The 18,354-nt window shown below is 34.0% G+C and overlaps 1 protein-coding gene across 1 annotated transcript in view; it reads left to right on the top strand.

Annotated features, from left to right (window-relative positions):
* LOC149786720 (uncharacterized) overlaps positions 1-18,354 on the top strand; it is a 44,828-nt gene that overhangs the window by 11,669 nt on the left and 14,805 nt on the right. The window contains exons 2-4 of the mRNA XM_089977222.1: positions 5,956-6,231; positions 8,564-8,815; positions 17,140-17,361. Coding sequence (XP_089833348.1) covers positions 5,956-6,231; positions 8,564-8,815; positions 17,140-17,361 — 750 coding nt within the window. The remainder of the gene's footprint in view (positions 1-5,955; positions 6,232-8,563; positions 8,816-17,139; positions 17,362-18,354) is intronic.

The raw sequence follows: 18,354 nt of genomic DNA, 5'->3' as shown, positions 1-18,354 counted from the left end.
GTTTTTCCCTATGTTACTGTCATTTAAATCCATAGAATATTACTGTTAACAAGCTATAATATAATATTCTCAATACCTGTGTGATACACAACTGGTGCAGCTTTGGGACAATTGTATTAGCCAGGTTGTAGTAAGCCGCAAAGAAAGTGTTCCGCATAGCACTAATAATAGCATTTTTGCTTTTACTAATGGCAGTGATCTTCGCTGCTTCCATGGTGTTGGCATCCCGCATCACCATTTGTGCACATGTATGACTGTTGTTACCTGAAAAAAAATGCATTATCAACTTTAGTTGACATTTTAATAATAATAAAACCCAATGATCTTACATTGCAATGTAAGATAAGTGACGTATAATGCGACCATCGATTGCATGCATTCCGTAATTAAATGACCCCCCCCACACCTTATGGCTAGCTTCACAAAGCTTGTAGTGAATTGCTTCCTAAATCCCAAGAATGATCACTGAACGCTGTATAAATTTTCTCAACAAGCAAAATAGGATCTCCATTCCCACGAATGAAACTTACACGAGTCAACACCTTGCAATATTGGACCGTATATATAAGCATAAAATCACACCCAATTTAGGGATTCTTTCACTCCTGTATTTTGAGAAATAAATAATTTTTTTTAATTATGCAAAACTTGTTGTTTTTTTGCTATTTCTTGTTGCGGAGTTTAAGCCTCTGCAGCCGTAACACGGGATTGATGGCAAAAGGAAAAGATCAATGAGTAAAATGCACAAATATTACTTACCCCGCCTGGATTCATGTTTGGTGACACACTCCTTCAAAATATCACAGCCAGTTGTAAATGAATTGACGAACTTTGCCTTGATACATACATCACAGAACATCTGTTTTAACTTTTTATCATATCTCAGCCACGGACGCCCAAGTTTCCAACTGTCTAGAAATTTTCGGGAATTTTTGCCCCATTCATCATAATGTGGTGTTGCACTTGAATCACTACATGTAGATGATGTTGGACTGCAAGGTTTATCATCGGGTTCATTGACTGTATTGTCTGATGAATTTGCACTAAATCCAAATGCTGTTAATTTTTGTAACTTAGGATGAGATGATGAACATGCAACGTCTAAATTCCATTTGCTCATGATAATGTTGCACTGGCGACAGATATAATTGTGATTGAGATTTTTTTCCTTTTGCTTTGTGTTTATACACACTAGTCGGTACTTCAGAGGTTATCAGTTTTCTATGAAGGTTCAGCAGAACTATTGTATTGGTATATGTAAAAAAAACAACAGAAGGATTAGCCATTCAATTAATTGTATCTGTTCTATTCGCATCTTCAGAAGTCGATCAGTTGTAGGTATAGTTCGGTAGCATGATTGACTTTGTCACAGCATACAGTACTCAGCCCAGATGTCAGCATAAGCAGATTATGATGTAACAATGCACTGTAAAGATGGGGTTGTCAATACGAACAAAGGATCGTTTGTGTAACAGATTGATTCCAATGCATTACTTAGTCAAGTTTGTGGCTTCCTTTCGTTCTTCCTTTTAATTTATCCAGTCCAAATCCATGATTGTATGTACAGATTAAATAACCAAAAAGTCTGTCGCCAAAAACATCGCCAGATGGAATATTTTTGCCGCCAATAAGGAAAAAAAATTGGCGAAGCCCAGGACGATCCCTGCCTTGACTGGAATATGGCACATACATTAGGATTACTGGTGTAACTTCTGATCACGTGATTGCAAGGACTGCAAAAGTGAATAATCCTTTCCTGACAGGGTTTAAGAATTTTATAAAATCTGCCCTCGTTCGCCACAAGATATCTGGAGAGCACATTATAACCCAAAACATTCTTTCACAACAAAGAAATCAGTAAACTTGCCGAGACAAATGCGTTTATTTGGATTACACGGTCAGGGGGTCATTGCAGATTTTGTTGGTTTTTAACTTTGCTGCAAAAAAGAAAGATCTTAAAGTTCAAGTGTAACTTATTAGAAACAAGATGAATCATTAGCATCCTTGATTTTTGGATAAATTTGTTCTAGGACGAAGTACAATGAAACTGATGATAGTACACATTTTATGACAGGCAGTAAATTAACTGCCATTTGGTTAAAAATATTTATTATGCTTTTTGTATTGGCTTGTATGTAATGTGTTGGTCTATAATATTGCTTCAAAAAGATAAGGAGACTGTTAAAAGTATGACTTTAAAAGAAAAATGAACTAATAAAATTATTCTTTGAATGGACATTGCATTTGTTTTGTTAATTGTGCATGTTGGTTTATTTGTATGTAGAGAGAGAGAGCGAGCGAGAGTATGTTGTGCAAGTTGCAATATCCTATTTAAAGCTGAAAAAGTATGAGTCAGATGAAAATTTATCAGTACATTTTTGACCCCCACATTTTTTATTTGACCCCCAGTTCTGACACCAAGTTTGTTTTTTTTACCCTCAGTTTTACACCCCTGGGGGATACACTGATGTACATGTAGCATATAAACAACTATACAGCCACATGCTACTTGGATAATAAATATCAGTGAATTGTTTCCAGAAACATGTTTGTTGACTGTGGGATATAGATCAAACGAGGACTACCGTTTTTTATATATACATTTTAGTTGTGTTTTCATACAGGATTTGACTGATACACGAATTTTATACTATGATCTAATACTCAAATTCATGGATTTTTCATATGTATGTGTATTATTTAACACATTGTGGAATGCACTACACAAATGCAAGTTGTCAGTATACAAGTGTATTTCAGCCTAGTTTTCTTCGTTTAATCAAAATTTCCCAATTTTTTTTTATCTATGTAAATCCTAGTCACTGACAACAGGTCATCTTTTAAAAGTTTCACTTGTATGCATAATTTCAATTTAGTTTCAGCCCCCCCTTACTTATCTAAACATCTACATACATCGACAATATTATTGTGGTCCCGAGGATGTTGAGATAAACAGAAGATCCAGTATTACGAAAAGGGTGACATTTTTTGAAAAATGGTGACAACATTTTGAGGTTGGTGATTATTTTGGTAACAACTTTTTTTAAAGCCATCACCATCCCCGATTACCAGTAGATTTTATTATCAACATTTTACATATTTTGAAGGGATTGAAAAGTTGAGTGGAACAGAAAATGCAAATTTACTGAAATATTACCTAAAATATTTCTTTTAGCATGCCTAAAGCTTTTCTTATATTGATAATTTTGGTTTTGGGAGGGATTTTTGTCTCAAAAGCTGAAAGAATCAGAGTTGGAAAAAAATCATAATGATATAATAAATTTGATCTAATTAGCACCACCAAAAGGTAAGATCCAAACAACCTCAGTGGTGAAATCCAAGACTATCTGAATGCAAACAGCACTTCCTTGCTGACACTTGTCCAGGCATCAGAATCGATGAATAATTGTTGCATTTCCTTCAATATGTCACATACTGAAGCAAGTTTGTCAAACTCTTTTGAAAATTGAACTGTTCTTGATTACAGCTGGCTTAAGTTGGAAATTAGCAGACAAAATCAGGATAAACTAGCAGGGTTGGGACTATCGAGAGGTGCGGACTTGTGCCTTCCCTTGTGTTATATTGTTATAGGTTAACCCGCCCCCCGCCCTCAATTGATTGATGGGAACTTCTAATTTTCTTTGCATTGAGTCCCTGTGATTGGCACTCTGGATATTAGTCGTATAATGTAAGATGGCTCCTCTGATTTGTGTGTTTCTTAGGTTGCCACCATACTGCCTAAATAACGGTGTTGCGTATCATATTCTGAGGTCAACTAACTTTGAAACAAGAAGTAAAAAATTCATGAATTTAATAGGAAAAAAAGACATTTTAGTAATGTCTAACTAAAGCAATATGACTTTAATCTGTAGAAAAGCATTGATATTGGCTGTCATGTGTGTTAGATATTCCTGAATATTTGGCTTCTCGTTGTAATGTTAGTTGACCTCAGAACCAAATAAGTATTTATAGACCCTCAAAATTTCCTATTGATTAGTATAAAACATTAGAATCTCTGAGCATTATAAAAAATATGACAATCTAAATGTGATTATAAAATATGACAGTCTAAATGTGATTATGAAATACGAGTCTAAATGTGGTTATGAAATATGAGTCTAAATGTGGTTATAAAATATGACAGTCTAAATGTGGTTATGAAATATGAGTCTAATTGGTTATAAAATATGACAGTCTAACTGATTGTGAAATATGACAGTCTAAATGTGATTATGAAATATGACAGTCTAAATGTGATTATGAAATATGACGGTCTAAATGTGATCATGAAATATGACAGTCTAAATGTGATTATAAAATATGACAGTCTGAATGTAATTAAGAAGTATGACAATCTAAATGTGTGTGTGTGATTTTGATTTTTTTTTAGCTTTAACAATCAATCATATTGCTACGATGTCTGCTGTGTGGCAGTTTATAGTGATGTCTAGCACTGGGGCATCATGCTGCAGACATGTAGCATGATGTCCCACCCAGTCACATTATCTTGACACCAATCCAACCAGTCCTAACACTAACCTCTTAATGCTGAGCGCCAAGCGAGGCAGCTGTTAGTACCATTTTTGTAAGTCTTTGGTATGACTCGGCGAGAGATCGAACCCACAACCTCCTGCATCTGATGCGGATGTTCTAACCACTAGGTCACCAGAGTGATGACAATCTAAATGTGATAATGAAATATGACAATCTAAATGTGATTATGAAATATGACAATCTAAATGTGATTATGAAGTATGACAATCTAAATGTGCTTATGAAATATGACATTCTGAATGTAATTAAGAAGCATGGCAATCTAAATGTGATTAAAAAGTATGATAGTCTAAATGTGATTAAGAAATATGGTATCTCGAGAGAGGTAGAGGAAGGACACTTAAATGGCAGAAGGGGGAGATTAGAAGGGTGCTGAGTTGAGGGCAGAGGCGGGGAGTGACCAACTGTTTCTATCTACCTGTTGCACAGAGTCTGTCACTTCTCCTAAACATTCCAAAAGGCAGATTAACTATGACAAGGAATGTTTTATTAACACATATGACATGACCACTTGTTACTGGCAACTCATGATAGCAAATGGTGAAAATTTTACTGATCTCAAATTACCAGATTTGTATTAATTTCAAGCCTGGCTATAGAATTTTCAAAGTACATGTAGTTGTCAAATTCTGTTCAGAAAAATACTGACATATTCAGTTATGTTGTGTACATGTACCATAAAATAGCTGTTATATCCAATTCTGGATCTGGTCCTTACATAACTGTTGTATTTAGAATTATTAACCTGTATTTACTTTTGCAATACCACTCTTTCTTTGAAATATCTTTTCAAACAAATACAAGTTTGATTTATTTCAAAGTGATCCATTTATCCTTGTTTCTTTGCTAAGAAATTCAGTTCCTCATCATTTTTGCACGGTATCTTCATAATGTGATTGACAGAATAACTAAATTGTCAAGCAAATAGTTTTATTGTTTTTTATTGGTGGGGGTGGGTTCAGAATCAAAATAAGCAGTTTCTTTTGTGCACACATTACAAATAATAGTTGTTGAATGAAAAAGATGACAGTTTGTACAGTCTCAGAAATAATTTGCAAATGTCAGTGACTTAAAGGCAAAAATCTGCCGTAGATATTATTGTTTAATATGTTCATTTTAGTGAGGTGAATTTGCCATCTGAAAAACTTTAGTGCCATCTGCGATTTCACTTTTGCTAAAGCCTCCCAAACAAGCTGTGAAATTCTGATTATATAATTCAGTGTATCCCCTAGGGGTGCAAGACAGAATAAAAAATCACCTGGGGGTCAGACCGAGTTATAAACAAACTTTGGTATCAAAACTGGGGGTCAAATTAAAAATTTGGGGGTCTCTGAAGCACACATGAGGGTAAAGGGAAACACTGATAATATATTGAGATATTAATATCAATCCTTTTTGCAGAGAGCACTGTTATTCTTCAAAACCAGTATGGAGACTGTAGCAGCATCTGGAACCCACAGGAAAAGTATCTCCAGGACCGTGATGAGTACATAGTTGTCTCACAGACTGTTGAGCAGATATTCTATGCATCTGAGAAAAACTGTGTAGTCTCCATCATTGGGAAGCTAAACTATCAGTGGGAGATTAGGATCACTACATTCGATGTAGATTCAACGGCTCAGATAGATGCTTCAGGCAATCCAAGCTATTGTGGGGATTTTTTGAAGCTCTATGATTGTAAGACATGTTTGTTCAAGGAATAAAACTAGACACATTCTAGTTTAAAAGTCAGCGAGTGATTTATAATAGCGTAGTAAAAGAAATGCATTAGATTTAATTAGATATTAATAGACTACATATTTCTTGTAGTAGTTTCAATCCAAGCTAACCACCAACAGTGATGGTTGAACTTTAAAGTCATCCATACATTTAAATTCTAAAACAGTAGTAAAGTGTGTTACTTGTGCACTTGGCATCAGTTAAAAGTAATTTGAGATACATTATGTTAGTTTATCTTTTAAAGTTAAACCTACTACTTTGACATCAAGTACAAAGTCCATTTAAAATTAATCACATTTATTCATAATAAAATACACAGTTGTCTTGCATAAAACAGACATTTTGAGTTCACCTCTACAAATTAGCGATAAGCTATTGTACTACCCCTGGCATTTTTGAAGTTATCTCATGCACACAAAGATTTTTGGCATCGTATTTACATACTATCCTTTCTGTCATGCACCTCACTGAGAGAATGTAACTTGATGAGTACTGTTATCTCAAGTAGGTCATTATGGCCCATATTTTATGCATCATTCACATGGGTTGTATTTTCTGTTTGATGCTCATTTCTCAGGCAATGTTGATAGTAGAACTGTTGCTGCGACACCTTTACAACAAAAAAGGTTCATAAATGGTTGTGTATGTCAATATTTCACCTAAAAAGGTCCATGTTACCTATATTTAATCTTTTACTAGCTTTGGTTAAGTTTTTGCATTTTGCTTATGGTCGCATGAGTGTTTAGCATATATTTTGCACATTATGCTATGACTCATTGCAAGTGGATGCATCTTTATAAGTTCTTCATTTGATTTTTGAAAAAGAGGTCTTTAGGACATGTATTTCATGCTTAAGTTACGTTGTTGAAAGTTTATGTTAAAAATTTGTTGGGTGCTATTTATGTTCCTGTAATGAAGCTTGATAATTGGATGCATCTCTGTTACTATGACTCCATTAAAACCAAATTTGGTCAATGTGACCTACATTTTATGCTTTAATAAGAGTTAGACCATTATACATGTTAGTTTACCATGAATAACCTGGAAAGTGTATTCATTGCTAAACCTCCCATATTAATGACTATACATTGTATATTGTGATATGTTACCCATAGCAGGTTAACTATGTCTGCATTACTTGTTAGTGAGTCTAGAGTTAGATGAGTAGAGTTCATACTGCATACTTTTCATGTAAGGTCTCAATTATAGTGGCTAATCAGTGTAATAACTGATGCATGAATTTTGTTTATACTACTGATCATCACTCCATGCTTACTCAAAGCATGTGATTTTCTCCCAGTAAAATCTTGCTTCTGTGTGTGGACCATGAAAGTCCTTCTCTGTCAGATTTGAAGAATAGTGATATAAAAAACAATACCAGAAAAAAACATTACCCTATGGTTTTTATCAAATCATCCTATAACCTCTGAGATTATATTATTGAAATAATGTTATGTTTTTTATGTATCTTAGGCCCAATGATAGCAGGTAGGTAGATGGTTTCACAGCATGTCAACACAATACTGGCTTTATAGTGCCAATTGAAACGAAAATTTGAAATTTTTAAAAAATTTAACTTTAAACTGTAAAGATAAATTGTTACAAAAAAATACCCTTTTGTTCAAAAGGGGCCAAAAATTACTTTAGTCAGAATGTATTTTCTGCATGATAATGTTTACAAAGACTACTTGAGGTTTTTAAATGCAAATGTTGATTTCACTCATGTTATATGACACATTTTTATAAAACTGAATTAGGGAAAGCCGTGTTTCACACTTGGTAAAACAGGTCAATTTAGAACACCCTCTTGATAAATTGATGAAAGAAATAAATAAGGTGCTGGATGGTCAAGAAATTTCTTATGAAGAATAATAATGTTGCTTCCATGTTGTGTTTAAAAAAATCTTTGCTTTTATTTGCCTTGGTGAAACAAAATATTTATGATGCAAAACAATTTCTGGCCTTTTTTAAGGACAAAATACTTTCCATGTAGGCAGGACATTTTATTATTTTTGAGGCAAAAATGGGGGGGGAAATAATTTTCAGAAAAGAATGCCCAGCCCATTCCTGCTTCACTCCCCCAACAAATTCACACCACAGAAGATCAAATGGTAGCTGCTCACAAGATGATGTTTATGTTTTTGTTGGGGCTGAGATCTGTGAAATCAGCATTTCAACACCTCTACTGGCAATTGTGGGTATTTGACCAAATTTTGTGTAGCTTTGTCTTAATGAGATCTGGAATTAGTTCAGTGATCCATATTCAGAATTGTATGTTTGCTTCTTGCAGCTCAGAGACCAGATAATGCCAAGCTACTGAGAGGAATCAACTTTAAGACGGGTCTGTGTGGGACTCTGTCTGCCTCACAGATTGGCATCCTTGTGTTTAGCACATGTGCCAACACACTTACAATCCAGTTTAAGACAGACAAAGTCCCCGAATTCAAGAGGGGGTTTGCTCTTGCACTAAAGCAATCTCCATGGAGTAACCCTATTGGAGGACCAGACTGTGATCCCTCCCTTAGTGGAATCAGTGAAGGGGGTAAGTTGATTTTTATCTTTCAAATGTAGGCACTGTGTGATTTCTTTCAGTGTGGTTAAACTTTATTTATTGCATGTTGAAAATACAAGTATACCTTACTACATACTCTTGCCTGCTGAGATGCAGGTGTATAGTGGTCCTTGAGGTATAGGTGTAGTGCAGTCTTTTGAAGTGAAATGTGGTGAAGTCTTTTAGTTTGATATGTAATTCAGCTTTGAGGTGGATGTGTATCGCAGTCTCTTAAGGTGAAATGTAGTGTTGTGCTTGAGCTCAAGATTTTGGGGTGGAGGTTTAGTGCAGTTGTTGAAGTAAAGGTGTGCTAAAGTTGTTTAAGGTGGAAGAGCAATACTGTCTTTGAAATGCATATGTCATTCAGTTTTGAGGTAATTGTTTAGTGTAGTCTTTGAAAGGAGGTGCATTGTATTCTTTGGAGCTGTGCAGTCTGAGGTTGAGGTGTAGTGCAGTTTTTGAGGTGACTTTAGTGCAGACTTTAAGCACTAGCTATAATGGTCTTTGTGGTAGAGGTATATTGCACTTCTCTGGGCAAAGGTACAGGGTATAGTGCAGTCTTTGGGATGATATCTTGTGCAGTGTTTGAGCTCAAGCAATACGTACAGTCTTAAGATGGAGATGTAGTGCAATTTCATGGTGAAGATATAGTGCTCTCTTTGAATTAAAGGTATTATCCAGTCTTTGTGGTAGAAGAGTCTTACAGTTATTGAGCTGTGGATGTAGTACAGTCCTTGAAGTAAAGGTTTCGTGCAATTTTCAGGGTAGAAATGTAGTGCAGTGTTTGACGTAACAGTGTAGTACAGTCTTTGAGGTGAAGGAAACTGAAGAAACCATATAACAAACCATGGGAAGCAAACAGACCTAGAGTAAATTACTTTTAATTGTAATTGATTGCATTAATTTACTTGTGAAAAGTTTGATTATAGTTTAAATTAATTTTAATCATACTTCAGAGATTCCCCTGAGATGGGCCAATGTCAGCAAGAAAAATATAAACAGATACATTTAACAGTGTTTCCCTTTATGCACATTTGTGTGTCAGGGACACACGCTGGAGAAAATTGACGCACACATTTTGTTGGTGTGCATTTTTTTAACGCAAAGGATTCACATAAATCGATCAGGATTTATTTAATGCTTCCTGCATTGCACTCTGCTATTCGTATAGCAGGGAACATACGAAACAGGGAACCAGACTAGCAAAGGCAATTTTATGATGGAGTAGCTTCCCCATATCTCATGAGCTTTCACATCGAGCTCATCAAGATGTCATCCAGATATTAAATGTCAGTGCTTGTTGCACTAGAAAGTGATCATCAGATTAAAAAGGCTTGGACTAAGAATCATTAGTGAAGAAAGTGAAAGAAGCAGAGCACAAAAGAGTAACTGTGGTTCTAACTTTAATGGGGAAAAACGATAATTCCCTTAACTGGAATACAGCACATCCATTATGATTACCAGTGTGACTTTCTGATCACATGATTGTGAAGACTGCAAAAGTGAATAATCCTTTTGTGACGGGGTTTAAGAACTTTACAAAATCTGTCCTTGTTTGCCACAAGATATCTGGAGAACACATTATCACCCAAGACATTCTTTCACAACAAAGAAATCAGTAAACTTGCTGAGACAAATGCATTATTTGGATTACAAAGTTGGGGTGGGGTCATTGTAGATTTTGTTGGTTTTTAACTTGCTGCAATAAAAGAAAGATCTTAAAGTTCAAGTGTAACTTATTAGAAAGAAGATTAATCATTAGCCATTTTGATTTTTGGATAAATGTGTTCTAGGACGAAGTACAATGAAACCGATGATAGTACACATTTTATGACAGGCAGTAAATTAACTGCCATTAGGTTAAAAAGATTTATTTGGATTTTTTATATTGGCTTATATGTAATGTGTTGGGCTATAATATTGTACCAAAAAGATTATAAGGAGGCTGTTAAAAGTATGACTTTAAACTAAAAGAAAAATGAACTAATAAAATTATTCTTTGAATGGACATTGCATTTGTTTGTTAATTGTGCATGTTTATTTATATTTTGAGAGAAAGAGGGAGGGAGAGAGAGAGAGTATATTGTGCAAGTTGCAGTATCCTATTTCAAGCTGAAAATGTATGGGTGAGATGAAAATTTGTAAGTACATTATTGACCCCCACATTTTTTATTTAACCCCCAGTTCTGACACCAGGTTTTTTTTAACCCTCAATTTTACACCCCTGAGGGATACACTGCATTTAAACTTTTTTCATTTTAAAAAAGACCCCCTATATGACCAATTAAAATACAACTTTTGTTTTGTAAGAGCAATTTTAGGAGATAAACAGCCATTACATTTTTGGTGTCCTTTTCCACGTTAAAAATGACCCCTTTTTCATATATCTGTATTGCTATATATTCGGAAATGGGCCATTGGCATTATAAAATTAGGCAAATATATATGTGTATTATGTATATCATGCATTTTGAGACTGATAGAGGAATATATATGTCTTCATAATTATAAATATTGTAAATATTGGACATTTTGAAGAATAAACACATGGATGCTACCAGTTAAACATTTAAATAGAAACTGAACTGCTTTATTAATTTTGTTCATTCTTGAGACCTTGTTGGTTATCTGGTTAGTAAAAACAAAGAATTAATGAGAGACACTGAATATTCTTTTAATTCCACTTTAATACCGTCAAGTCTGAAGTTTAACATACCAAATTGTATTTCTTTCGTTTCAAGCACATATGACTGAAATTTTTTTAAAGCTTCATTAAAAATCCAAATCACACACCCTAACAAACTGCATAGACCCACATCTGCCAGTACATTATATGATGGCAGATATGGGTCTGTGCAGTTTACAGATGTTGTTTGACTTGTATGCAAATATATATGGTATATTGTATACAGTAGAGCTAGGTACCACAAACAAATTTGTACCGCCTTGTACTCCAGTATTTCTGAACATACCACAATAATATCACTGTGACAATGTAATGCTATTAGAGACCAATAATTTAATGTTCTGGGGCAGGGGCCAGAGACCCTTTTTTATATAAATTCTGCATGTCAATAGCTGGAAAAATATCTTGCTCTGATTTATAGCAGAAAAACACCATATCATATTTATTATATTGCTTGGAAAAAATAAACTTATCTTGTGATAAAATACAATAAAATATACCAGCTCAAAAGAAAATTGCAGCTTAGATATACAGTCAGTACTTTATAGTATATAAATTTGTTATGAGTTTGTTCATTTTCGTACAAGTTGTTAACTAAAGTAGGATGATATACCAGTAATACCACGCACGTCTAGCATACAGTACTACCTCAAAATAAAGTTACTACAAATGAATGAAATGGGATTCAAGACCATACTCACCTTTTAACAGGAACTGTGTTTTATAATGAAAGGCCTTATAGTGACAAAGTGCTGTATGAAATTCAAGTACAGGATCAGACCAAAAACATTTGCTGATGTAATTACACTGGAGAAATTACCTTGTCCAGTAATAATGTTTTTTGTGTGTTTTTTTAAATTGGATAAAGTACAGCCTTTGATATATTAGCTATATTTAAATTTCCTCTGACTGATGCTTTTAATTCAAAATTACATTAATTTAACAGATTGAAAGATGATTTGGAGAAAGTGTTTGCATACTGAAGGAAACAGAACTTCAGAATAGGAGCCATTTTTAATGTCTGTAGTTGGAAAGGTGGCATTAGTTTAGAAGAGTTTGACATAGGCACTATTCATTTGAAATCAAAATACTTTTAGTATGCATGGCCATATTGTCAAGTGACCTTATGATGGGGTCCTTTGTCATTTATGCATCATCCACCATTAGTCTTTTCACGGTTACTGCTCAACAGCCAGCTGAATTTAACCAGAGTTAAAAGAAGGCCTCCTTCCTAGCATGAAGTACTTTCAGTTTTGTTCAGATGATGCCAATCCACTATCAATTATGGCCCTCATTACTAAAAATAGTAAAACTTTTCAATGGCTTCTCACAAATCAGTTAACAAATATAAATTATATAGCCATCATACTGGCATGGAACTCATTCAGATTTATTCAAATCCTTCCCATCCAGCTTAAAATATTGCTACTGTTGCCGAACACAATAAAACATTTAAATGGCTTCTCAAAAGCTATTCAGCAGAATTTGGATGACTTGATGCAGAAACCATCCTGCAATTATTTTGCATTTTTTCCAAATGGTACCAATCCATCATAAAAATTTATCTGCTATAACTAAAAATAGAAAAACCTTTAAACCAACCTCTTAGAATCTGCTAAACAGAATTTTACCATGTTTGAAATTTAAAAAAAGCAGCCTGGCATACGTGTCTTCCAATTTTGTGCATGATGATGCTTATCTGCTATCAGATATAATCACCGTTACTAAAATTAGAAAAAACTAAAAACGATTTCCAGGTCTTTCAGCAGTTTCAGGTCGAGGAGTTCTAAACTCTTCACACATGGGACTCGGGAGTTCCCAACATATTTCTGGTAGTTCCTGGCATAAATTCAGGATTCCATCATGTTCAAAAGGATGGTTGGAAAAAGGAAAAAGTATATAATCACTATTTTGTTGCATATATATCAGGATTTAATTCTTAGCCATTATAATATTGCACTAACAGGAAAAGAATAAAAATAAGAGTGTTAAGTTACAGCATTATGCATGTAAATTTATAATTTTTACCCCAACTATAATACTAAAAACAGAAGAATAAATAAACCAGAACCATAAAATCATAAGCAATTAGTTTCAAGCCCAAAAATGGTCAGTTAGAATACTGTATTGTTTTCTCTGCAAGTAAAGTAGAATCTCCATTCCCACCAAAGAAACTTACATGAGTAAAAACTGTATATATCAACATAAATAACCAACATTAAACGAAACAAAGAAGGACTGAAAAAATATGAAGCAGCAGTATACATAAGAAAAACTACATGCAATAAAAAATATGTTAATTAGTAAACAGTGTTAAAGGCCTTAAATTAAAGAGTTGGACTCAAGGAAAAAGATGGGGCATAACATGGGTTCTATGGAGAAAATGAATTAACCTTGTTACATTTGTGGTAATTAAATATCTTTTGATTGTGACCAGTGGTCAAGATGAATTAGCAAATGTTTTTGGTATTGATACTCAAATATTACCATACTGATGGAACTTTAACATTTTTTGTTGTTGCCTTTTGTAAGCATTAGTGTCATTTTAATCACGTCCATTTCTCCAAAAATGAAAACCATTGTCTTTGGTTTATGTAATGCCCTTTCACCCAAATCACACACATTTTAAATAGTAATTATTATGATGGCATATCAATGATTTGACAGTATTGTCCAAAACATACTCTGGGAAAGCTTGGATTAATTTTGTGATTTATTTCACATCATCACCAATTTAATTTAAGCACAATTGCAACAAAAAAGGGCATCATTTATTTGATGAACAATCACAGGTGCTTACATATGCAATCAACAAAAAATTGGTTTCTTTGAAGTCGTATCAGAATAGCCCTCAGAGGGGAGGCTCTTTTCACAAGATAATTACAGTGATGAGGATTTAATGCTAATTAAGTCACATTTGCTTCATGCCTATTTATTTAAGTCTAGCCATTAGCTATTCTGAAAATTGGCCATGGCTGATCAAAATATAAAAGGGGGAAGCAGGAAGACATGGAGCACCCTTTGAGAGTTTTACACATATTTGACCCAGTAGCTCAGGCCCCTGATAGTCCTGACCAGTCTGTTGTTTTTGTAGCATATGCAGTCATATGAATCCTCAGCAGAATTTGGTTAAATGTGACAGAATTGCTAGCAAGCATAGGGACTTTCAGATTTTTACAGGTTTGTGATGTGTTCTTTATTGGCATGTATGTATACAAAACAACCTAGTAAGCCTAACTTGCAGATTGGGGAAGAAGCTGAATTCAGAATTGATTTGATTAGATAGATATTGTTGCCATGACTACCAATAAATGAAACTTGAAACAACTTATCAGAAACTGCTTAGTAGAAATTGATCCAATGTGACTTAAATTATTCTGGTAATATGGGTTTTAGATTTATACAGATTATGCCAGTTTGCCAGCATATATGGCTGCCATATTTAAATCTTCCAAATTACTTCTTTTCAAGAACCACATAATTTTCCTTACATTTACTGAAAGCATTCTGACATGAAGGGATTTTAAATGGATACAGATAATGTTAATCAGTTATCATATGTGACAGCTATTACTAATAATAGTTAAACCTTTCATAGCTTCTTACAAAACACCTCTTAAAGGAATTTAATCTAATTTGGCAGAACAAGTACTAGCTTGAAAACCCATCAGTATATTTAGTGAAAGTGGAGAAAAATTAGTACAACTTCAGATCAAAAAAGTGTAGAACAGAATTTGGCCAACAGAAAGAAATGAGGCTTATAAGGAAAAAGTCAAGCAGATCATGTAGGGGTTCAACACCTGTTATTTCAGTAATGGGTATCATGTTTAAATGGTAACTATTCACTTTAATTTGATCACCATAAATCCATATTCCTTTAGGTCATTATCTACATACCAGAAGTTCATATGGCAAAATCAATGTTAAAAAATGTGGACATTTTTAACCTAAAGGTGTGATCCAGTACAATATGGGTTGAATGTTGTGCAATGTGATGTCACAGTGACAGCTATGTATGTTGATAAACAAATTTTCCTACTCTATATTGTGATGATTAGACTCAACATGCTCTTTTCTTGTCCAAGTTTAGTACATTGCCACCATTGTACAAGTCCATAGTGGTCAACAATTTTCATCTGGATGTTTCTTGATAATGTTTAGGTACAGATCATTCAATAATTAGGATTTAATAGAATTTATTTAAGGAAAAATCACTATCATATTTTAAAATGACAATTTATATTTAATTTGAGTAAAGGCACATGTATTACTTGGATGACCTTTACTATAGATGCCATGTATTACCTGTATGACTTTTACTATAGATGCCTTTCATTGTGCCATCAGAGATGGATGGGAATACAAAACAAAACTACAGAAACATTTCAACTGTTTTTTGTTGCATATGCCGTCAACAGCATTGGAAGAAATTTCAACAGAAAAATCTTCCATCTGACCAGTTTGTCATTAGAGGAAAGCAATAGAAATAAGCAGTGGTCTAGACTATTTAGAATCAAAGGTTTTGGGTTACAATGAATTTTTTTCTATTGAAGAAAAATGTTTTAAACATATTTTTAAAAAAATAATTTTAGAATACAAGATGATCGAATCTTGAATGCTTGCAATATAACAAGTAGCAGTATAAGTTGATAATACATGTAATTTGATAATGGAATTACATTTTAAAGACCTTGAATTATTACATTATGTAAGTTAAGAGATTTTTTTCCAGAAAAATTGCTGTGCAGGAATTTACTAAAAATGTCTTGTAGTTCATATCAGCAAATGTATTTAAGTGTCAGAATATCTTTATAGATTTAATTATGCACAAGAAGATTTTGCTTTAAAGAACATGGTTCTTGTAAAAGAAAAATGATGTCCTATTTGATAAACAAATTGACTGCATTTGAAATTCTTGAATATTTGTGAACAAGTTTAATGAAATGGAGTTGGACATTTGCTACTACTGCTATATCAAATTGCTTGACACAATTGTTGTTTATATGTTATAACATATATTGTGCATTATTTTAAGGATTTCATATACTCTGTGCCATTATTTACATGTATATTTTATATTTTTAGCCTTACTAAAACTTCTGTTTTCTTCTTGAAATTCTTCCAAATTTTTGTATTAAGAGCATATAAACCAATAGTCTCAAAAACTAAACATGACAAACACCATAGTTAATCAAAGCTGATCACATATGTAGACTCAGACATGCTACATTCCGGTCACATGTCCAATACCTTATCCACTGAACTGTCACAGCTTCCTTAAGTACTGATCTTGAGTGTTTCCAAGTCTGGGACAGGAGGAACAGCATTGGGGGGTAAGGATAGACCTAGAAATCAATGGGACAGGGGGAACAACATTGGGGGTAAGGATAGACCCAGAAATCAATACTGATTGCTAAGAAGATATCACTTTTTACTGCCAGGTAGGTGTACATACCTTAATAGTGGGATTATGAATAGTTTCTAAATTCATTAATAATAGCTAGGGCCTCATTGACTGAGAGAGATCCAGATACAGCGCTTGTCCTGCATATATGCAGAGAGCGTGGTCATATATATGTTTACATTTTCACTTCTCTTATTTTGAGCCACGTTGTTTGAACATGTGTAGGTTGGATGGATGGTACAGACAATGAGTTTCAAAACAACTGGGATGAACAGCCCCTTATTCCAGGCAATCTGAATCCAGGTGGTGGAAATAATTACGACAAGGAGCCAGGTGGTATAAGCTGTTACAAATGTGTAGGCTGCCCTGTTGAGCCCTTTGATCCAACAAAAGATGTTACTGCGACAGACACTGGCTGCTATGTGTGCTCGAAAACATGGGACAGTGGTAGGAACCTATTTTCAATAGAAATATTTAAAACATACAAACATGACTACAATATACTAAGGTTAATATAATAAGAGTTAGCAATATAGATGACAATATAATATGCTTTTCATGGTGTACCTGTCATACGATGTAAAACCCTTGATTCAGTACACCAGCCATTTAAATTTTGCATCATTTTGGCTTGATATTTTCACAAATACTTGCTCAAAATGTACCTTGATTATGAAAATTAATTTTTAAATATAATTTCTTGGCATTTTTACTATTGTTGACAGTAAATAATTCAATACTTGCATTTTGGGGTGATAATTGTGTTCATTAAAATATTTTTACTGAATAAAACCAGTTATATGACCTATTTGCAAACTAATAATTGGGAAAAATTAGTCCCTGTATGACTGCGCTAAATTTGCAGTGGTCTGTGAGAAAAATTATGATGGTGAATGCATCCATGATGGACAAATTGATAAGCAAGAAAATAGGAACACCTAATGCAACTCATTCTTGCTACTTACTTAGACAACTCTTGCAAACAGATTTGCCCAATATACCCTGGCCAATGCTTTAACAGCAGCTACTAACTTTTACAACTGGTGGAACAAAATGGAGTACTCTCTACTTCCACATTTTATAAGATCACCATAAGGCATAGCTACACTTGCAACCTTTATCATCTAATCTCCTCTTATGGTCAGATTGACAAAATATGCCATCAGGCCACCAAGGAGACCCATTTCCCTCCATCAAGTAAATATTAAATATGCCTTTCATTCTTGAAATGTAAATATTGCTCACTGTACATTTGATTATCTGCTAATTCAAGACCTAATTAAGTTCCATATCAATGCTACCTTCAGAAATCTTGCCACATATGAATGAGTATGCTGGTTTTAGGATAACCTTCCAAGAGCTGTTAAACATGCTCATTAAAAATCTCTCTAATTACCAACAGTACACCCATGTGCAGTCAGAATTACATAACGTATCTAA

The sequence above is a fragment of the Sinohyriopsis cumingii genome, chromosome 12 (genome assembly GCF_028554795.1).
Source record: "Sinohyriopsis cumingii isolate HCF-2022 chromosome 12, ASM2855479v2, whole genome shotgun sequence".
NCBI lineage: Eukaryota > Metazoa > Mollusca > Bivalvia > Unionida > Unionidae > Sinohyriopsis > Sinohyriopsis cumingii.
Note: the sequence above shows the minus strand (reverse complement) of the source record. Positions and strands in the feature narration are given on the sequence as shown.